Raw genomic sequence first — 7,877 nt, forward strand, 5'->3', positions numbered from 1 at the left:
GCTCTCTAATGATCCATGGTCCATTTTGTCTTGTCCCTTAGGCCCTGATGAGGACCGTGTGGCACTACTGCATCATTGCAGTGCCGCTGATGTTCGCCTTCAGCACGCTGGGCACCATCACTGACAGCATCCTTACCAAGGCCGTCCCCTCCTCTGACACTGGTAAGACTCGTCAAAGAAAGATCGGACTGGTCTGTTCTCATTTTTTAGTCCATCGGGTGCTTCCCAGCTCACACCACTGCTGTTGAGGACTGGGACACATTCATGGCAAATGCCCAATTGCCCAGCAAACCTGACTTGGCAGTTGCAGGCAATGGGTGCCAGCAGAGCGGATGAACAGGGACCAGTGGGGCTAATACAGGATGAGCTTGAACAACATTAAGCAAGCGTCCCACGACACGCTGCTACCGGTCCTGTACTGACATCCATAGTGCTGGACACAGTAAAGGAAGCCTCTCCCAAACACTCCTTTCCATGTGAACCCAGGATATGTTCAAGAAAAAAAAAAAAGCTGCTTTTTCACCGTGAGGGTGACTGAAGGGGCTGTTCGTTCATGCCTTTTAACTTAGGGCATCTCAGGAGGGTATTCTGGATCGCTCTTTGGAAACATGTTTTGCCTGATGCAGTAATTGCACCCATCTCTACGTTTTGGCCATGTTTCAGTCAAAGAGTTACTATATTTCTCTATACATGAGGGCTGAGGTGCAGAGGTAGACGAGCAAATCTTTACACCTGAATTTTTTCTTCTGTCAACAAAGGAAGTATGCCTACATTATTGTCATGAGAGCCTTGCTGTGTTTGTCCCAGAATGGAGCTGGGTTAACCCAGTTTGGTGTCTTTTGCTCAAGTTCTTTCAGGGTTTACTCCCCAAGCCATATTCACCGGGTACCCGAGAGTGTCTCTGCTCTAGCTGAGCCTTTCTGGGATGCCAGCCTGCACCCTTCATCTTCCCTAGCAGCCATCTCAGCAAATACCTCTGCGTAGACCCTACTGAGAAATGGGACTTACAGTTTGTGCAGCCCATTAGTGAAGTTTATAAAGCACTTTTGAGATGCTTCTGGATGAAGAGCTTTTCTAAATGTCACTTCAGTAGTTTATTTGTAGAGCTGAAGACTATATCTCCTACAAATGCTGGGAGCCTGTGATTTCCAAGTGTGATACTTCTACCTGGGGGGACCACTTAGGTGACGGGGAGGTGAGGACTGGGGATGTCCCAGCCCCTCTGCTCAGATGGGAAGCAAAACTGCTGTTTCATGAGTTGGAGCGATGTTCATGTGAGAAGAGAGAGCCGGGGGGAAGGGCACCAAGCAGCTTTGGGATGTACAGCCAAGCTGGAATACATCCAGGCTCTTCTCAAAGGGGCTTTGTGAGGAAAACCGGAGCATAGCTTGGCTTTTAGAGCCTGGAGGCAGGCTTCGGTCAGAGAGGAAAATGGGTTTAGTTGCCTCACCCTGTTCCCTGCTTGCGTATGTTGTTAGGTCAGCCTGCGCCTCGGTGGGACAGATGGTCTCCGCATGGCAGGCAGGATGGCAGGGCAGGACAGAGGCAGCCTGTGGGGTGGCATGGACAGTCAGGAGAGGGTCACGGGATGTCGTGAGAGCCATGGGCTACCTGGGGTTTTCTTCTGCCCGTCCATCCTGGGTTGATGCCATGCCAAGTGCTACTACAAATTGCAGAGTTATGGCTGGCTCAAAACTGGGCGTGCCGAGGAGGGATGCTGCTGGCACGCAGGATTGTGGTGCTGGGGGAAAACTTTGTCTCCACCACTCCTCCCTGACCCTCGCCTTTCAAACCCCACTTCCTCCTTGCAACGTTTGGGAGGGAAGAGGCATCTGGTGGGTTTGTGCTTGTTTTGAATGCACCCGGGCTGGGACCAGGGCGAAGCAAGGAATGCCTGACGCAGCAGAGCCACGTCCCGGCGAGCTGCCTCTCCGCAGCAGCTGCGGCAGTGGCGGCGTGGGTGTCTCGCAGAGAAATGCGGCTATTAAAATGCCTGCCATCGGTCTCTGGCCGTGGGTGGCACCCCACAAGGGCTGCTCCACCCATACAGCAGCTAAAAGGCCGCTCCTTCCTATGTGAGCCTCAGACCAGCTCTGCAAAGTGAGCGTTTCAGTGGCACATTTAAAATCCCCAGTTTTCTAAGAGCGCGAAAATTCAGCTTTATGAAAAAGCCTCACTGTTGCTGCGTCAAAAACCTGAGAACTAACTTGCAACAACTTTTAGGCAGTGCAATGAAATCACACGTTGGGAATTTGCCTTTGGAAACATCACTTTTGAGCCTTGCTGCTGTCTTTTCCTGATGTTTTTGTCAGCCTGGGGGCGGCAGAGCCCATGGAGGTTTTTCTTTGGGCCAGGGAGAGGCTTTCCCAAGAGCTGGAGGTTGGGCTGAGCTCAGATGTCCGTCCGGATGGGGCGTTGCAGGAGGGATAACCTGTCCGCCCTTGCTAGACACTGAGTCACGCGTGCTTGCCTTTTAAATAGGCGTCTCGGAAAGGGAACAGTGGGACGTAGGATGGCACCATCCCTTGCACCCATCATCCTGCTTTCAGGACCAAGCCAAGGTCACTTCCTACTGAGGCTGATGAGTTTGCCACTTGCTCTTTGCTTATGGCTGGGGCTTTGCACTGAAGGGAAGAGAGCGGAAATGATTTCATTCGTTTCCCTTTGATATTTTTTTTTTCTCCTCTCCTCATCTTCAAAGGCAGGAAGGGAAAATTCCGCCCCACGTGCACGTGCTGTTCAGCTGGGCGTGCGAGCTGGTGGGAGGGCAGCCCCGAGCCCAGGGGGACCTGCATCCGCACAAGCACTCCTTGTCAACCCCGGTCCCTCCCCGAGAATGGAGGTCTTGTTTCCGCACAGAGCCCCCCGCCCTCGGGGGAAGGAGGGAGGGAGCCCAGCAGAGCCTTCCCTGTGTAACGGGCCCATATTTCGTGATTTTATTTGCACATCAGAGGCAAAACTTTAGGAGGAGAGCTTGCAGCCAGGCAGGGCTTGGCACATTGAAAACCTCAGCTTTGCTCGGGCTTTGCCAGTTTGAAGGCGGCCGCTGGCGGCAATGACCTAATCGTTAAATTAGGCCCCGCGATTGCCCGGCGGGCACGAGGCTGATCTGGGCCAGCACCATCATCTGAGCGCGGCAACAGGATGTGAGCTGGAAAGGAGGGTGAGCCAGGGCGCTCCGGCACAGCGGAGGGTGGGAGGAGGGATGGAGCCGCCCCGCTTGAGGAGCCGCCAGCACCCAACCCTGAAACCTGCGGGAGGAAGGGAGGGCTGGGGCAGGAGGGGAGGATGGGCACCCAGCCGGGATGGGTCATGCCAGGTCTGGGGAAAGGTGGAAAAGAGCTGGGGAGGGAGGAAAAAATGGCAGGGAAGGTTCAGAAAGTTGGATAGTCATGATGAAGATGGTGAGCATGTGCGTTGGCAGAGCTGTGTAAAGCAACGCAGGAATTCTTCTGCTGACGTGGTGACTTGTCCCAGTTAAAGGTCTTGCCTTGAATGAGATCCATCACATGCGCAGCTTTGAAACAGAGTCATGGGGCCGTGCTGCAGAGCTGAGATTTACAATGTCCCAAAGCTCGAGGGCGTCTGCCACGAGGGATCTAATTTAAGCCCATTAAATAGAAATTATCTTTCTCAGCAACATGTTGGAGAAGTGCAGAGGGAGAGCCCAGCCTTTTAAGAGGATAGATTTCTACTCCAGAAAAAAAAAAAAAAAGAGAAAAGGAAAAAAAGTGCCTCCTCAATCACAAGAGCCAGTTTGACGATTGTATGTAGCAATTAGTTTAATTCAAATACCTAGAGGGGAAAAAATAATTGCAAAACCTGCCCAGAAAGTTTGGTGGTTGTGGGATGGTTCCCATTGGCAAAGGGTCAAGGCGAGGTCCCACCCATTGCCTTTGTGTTCCCATGCGTGGGAGGAGCGCTCAGCAGCGCTTCCCGGGAGATTTCCCTCTCGGCATGGCTACGCCCTCAGCTCAGGCTCATTGCACAAGTATTTTAAGCATGCTGATAAAAGCCCAGCAGTCGATGGCCGGCACTACGCGAACACCTGGCTGCCTCTTCTCTCCTAGAGCCGGGGATCATTTCTCCGTGGCTACCCACGTTAGATATCGCACTTGGCTCCACATCATCTTACATGCGGGACAGCATCCTCCTCATACTGGCCCTGTGAGGTGACGATGCCTCAACGCATGTCTTGGTGGAAAATTGATGCCAACAGCCCAAATAATTGTACTGATATTAAAAAAAAAAAAAAATTGCAAACATCATTTCAGAGCAGGGCACAAGTTTCTTGCATACACCGCCAGCTTGCCCTTCCTCCCAGTTTGGGGGGATAACGATTTTTCTGGCCAACTGGGTATTTTTTGCTCCCTTGAGAGACAGCTGTCCTGTATGAAGACTGCAGGGCAAAGAGCACACCGGGTGCATGGGGGCCATTTTTGCGTCCCGTGGGATGTCCTGGCCGTCCATCTGCACGTGGAAAAAAAACTACCTTTGCCAAACTGGAGGTGCTTCCCCATCCACTGTGTTCCTGTTAACAATGCAAATGGGAGAGCTGCTGGAGGGGAAACCGGCCAAGCCGGGTGAAGGGCTTGCATTTCCATCCAAATTGAAATATCCGTTCTTTTTGCAAGGGGGGTGGGGGAGTATCTCAAAGCAGGGGGGGTGTCAGTCTTTATCTGTGGTTTTATTTATTTATTCTTAAAGACCTAGTTAGTCCTAAGCCTCTCGCTCCTGCTAAGCCCTGGAGAGCTGTTCCTCTGTCCCACACTAGAGAATAAATGGCAATTGCAGCTTGGATGGAATAGGGCCCTTTGGGGTAATTATGATATTGGAAGAATCTGTGTAATTTGCTTGGAAGTCTTGAAACCGACCCTAGAAATTACCTCTCCATCTCAAATGCAATGCAGTGGTTACCAGCCTTGCTGGGTGCGACGTTCCAAAGCATCTTCTGGGGCCAAAGGCATCCTTGGATCCCAGTGAAGGCAGTGGTGAGCACCGGCTTGCTTTTTGGGCATCATTACGGCCATCCAAACCACTCAGTAAAGAGCTGAGCTGGCTCATGGTGGAACCTAATCCCCATGCTTCCAGGAGTCCTTAGCCTTAACAAACCCTAATTGGAACTCTATAAATAAATGCAAGAGATTATTTGAAGTGATTTGCTACTACTGCAGGGGAATACCATCAGGGACAAAGGGGATCCTGCATGCTCTTCTCCACTTTCTCATACCAAGACTTGCCCTCACCCTGATGTCTTCTTGTCTCTGCCATTTCTCCTAGGTACGATGCTCGGGATTTGCGCCTCAGTGCAGCCCTTGACCCGCACCGTGGGCCCCACCATCGGTGGAGTATTATACAAACAATTTGGAGTCTCCTCCTTCGGCTATTTACAGCTAATTGTCAATATAGGCTTGTTTGTTTACCTCTTGAAGAGTAAAATCCCGCTGAGAGAGATGAAAAACCAATAACTCAGCTGCAAGAAAGTAAGCCCTTTACTTTTTCTGTAGAACTAAAGATGTTCTTGAGTTTAATTTTTGATTAAAACTGGAATAAAACTGTTCGAACAAGACCTTGCCTTTCATCAACATGTGCATCTAGACTAAGGGACAGATTGGCTTGCAAAAGCCTTGGAGCCGTGCTGGAGCAGCTGGTGGCTGCGGGACCCCTGGAGCTATCAGGTTCCCCCCGCCCCGCAGTGGTGGCTGTCATTGCAGGCAATAGCTCCAGATCCTCAGCTGTTGTCAGGCAGCCTTCCAGCTTGGATGGATTCACCAAAACCAAGGGGATTAGAAGCCAGTGCCTTTACTTTGCTTTGGCCTTTTCGTTCACCCCCGTGCAACTATACTGAGGAAAACTGGGGTAAAACACATCTGCTTTTGAGTGTCATTTTGCTGCATTAAATGCACCTCTGGCGTGCTTGTGCTAGAGAGGAATTGAAGCCAAAGGCTCTCAAACACTGTGACCAAACGTTGCCCACATCCACAGCTCAATCATGTGCAACCCTGCCTCTGCACGAGCCTGGCGGGCGGCAGTGTAGCTGCCAGCGGCGTGCCAGGAGGATGCGAAACCCTGATGAAGCATGCTGCAGTGCCAGAGTCTCCCTGCTGCGTCCAGAAACGAGGGCCAACCCCCCTTCCAGGATTCCCCCCCCCCGCCCCGTACTGAGTCTCTCTTGCTGTTACTACAGGCTACTTGGAATTACATCCTTTGCAACTTCCTCTAGTACAAAGTCTCCTGCAAGAATTGCACAGCTATTGGGAGGGGGAAATTACCTGATTGAAATTACCAAATTTGGAGCATTAGTAGCGAGTACCTTGCCTGCTAGGCTCAGAGTCCTGACTGCCGGAGCTGAGTCATGCGCTACAGCATTGCTCTCGAGGAAGCCCAGTTCAGTTAGTGATAATTGAGCCTCAAAAGATAAAACTTTTTTAAAAAAATAAAATAAAAAAGTAGATCTATCAAAAAAAAAAATAGCTGTTTTTTTCTCCAAGCTTCTTGGTCCAGGAGCTGTTGGAAAAAAAGACCGTCTCCATTCTTCCCAGTTATCCTGTCGAAATTTAACTCAACCTAGAGACTGCAGAGGTGGAGGAAGAAGAGAGAGAGTGAGGCGTTCAGCTTGCTTTGTTGCGAAGCTGAGGAATCCCATGGAGCGTCAGCGCCGTGTTATTCTGAAATCAAGAATCCAGCTTTCTGCCTTAGCACAGCACTAAGCTATGGGGGCCGGGGGAAGGCCGTGGGGCGTTAGCAGGCAGCAGCATTTTATTGTCGCAGGGAGCTTTTGTGCCTTCTGTAGCCGCCATGACTCAATTATGTGGGAAATCACTTCAAAAGCAGCACTTATCCAAGTGGTCGTAGGTTTTTCTACTTCCACCACTGACCAGAATTGGACCTCAACACACTTTGCCTCCCTGGTAGGAAGACGAGGTCAAACGCAAATGGATTATCTGGGCTTTCTCCACCTCCCACTGCCCAGTCTGGGGCACCAAAAAGCAGAGCTTACCCACTCTTTTTAAGCCACTACACCACTGCCCATTCCACAAACATGCATCAACAAAAGTTACTGCAGCCCAGAGTACCGTAATAAAAAGTGAACATTTCAAGTAATTTATTTGGAATGGACATATTAATGCAAAGGCAATATTAAGACCAGTAACTGTTGAAAGACATTCATCAAAATAAATACAAATATAGATACTACAAATAATTTAAATTGTGTTTAACACCATCAGTCATTGTTGAATCTTCTTGGTGTCTCATAAATAGAAGATAATTGTTCGCAAAGCCATGCCACTCAAAACACGTGGACGCTTCTCTAGAAGTCCTTTACGAACATCTTTGGTTTTTCTTTATATGCATCTCAGGCAAAGCTCGGGGCTTTTTGCTGAGCAGCCTCAACGGGCTTGGAGAAAACCAAGCTGCTTCCAGCTCTCTTCTTCACTTTCCTTCATTGGTACCCTGTCCCATTTCAGTCCAAGACACTTGATCTGGTTTATCATCCAGTGGTATACTCTAAAGGGAGCAAAAGAAAGCAGGTTAGTTAAGTGAACATGACAGCAAGGCAGAAAAAAAAAAAAAAAGAGCAGGGTTTTAATGGCAGAGTCAGCTTTCCGCATTTATTTCTGCAGATATTGTATTTTTAGCAAATTCTGGAAAGAAAGCACTGCTGAGTGCTGTTTCTTATTTCCACACCTCACCTCCGCAATTCTCAGCGCCCTGCATCAGCTCGGCTCCCACCAGAAATTCCCAGCGCCGCACCAGGAAAGGGGGAGTGAGCGAGCGAGCCCTGAAACTCCTGCGCCGAAGCGGCCGGGCAGCATGCCCCGGTTTCGGGGTGCGGCCAAGGCACCCTGGCGGGGCGGTGGTGGGGCCAGAGAGGC

General features: G+C 50.4%; 2 protein-coding genes across 2 annotated transcripts in view; one reads left to right on the top strand and one right to left on the bottom strand.

The window, feature by feature from the left end:
* Positions 1 to 5,468, top strand: part of SLC22A18 (solute carrier family 22, member 18) — a 62,370-nt gene extending 56,902 nt beyond the window's left edge. The window contains exons 9-10 of the mRNA XM_009891996.1: positions 42 to 162; positions 5,281 to 5,468. Coding sequence (XP_009890298.1) covers positions 42 to 162; positions 5,281 to 5,468 — 309 coding nt within the window. The remainder of the gene's footprint in view (positions 1 to 41; positions 163 to 5,280) is intronic.
* Positions 5,469 to 7,492: 2,024 nt separating this feature from the next.
* The window catches only part of PHLDA2 (pleckstrin homology-like domain, family A, member 2), a 951-nt gene continuing 566 nt past the window's right edge, over positions 7,493 to 7,877 (bottom strand). The window contains exon 2 of the mRNA XM_009892036.1: positions 7,493 to 7,509. Within this exon, the coding sequence (XP_009890338.1) occupies positions 7,493 to 7,509 (17 nt within the window). The remainder of the gene's footprint in view (positions 7,510 to 7,877) is intronic.

The sequence above is a fragment of the Charadrius vociferus genome, unplaced genomic scaffold (assembly GCF_000708025.1).
Source record: "Charadrius vociferus isolate BGI_N301 unplaced genomic scaffold, ASM70802v2 scaffold179, whole genome shotgun sequence".
Classification (NCBI taxonomy): Eukaryota; Metazoa; Chordata; class Aves; order Charadriiformes; family Charadriidae; genus Charadrius; species Charadrius vociferus.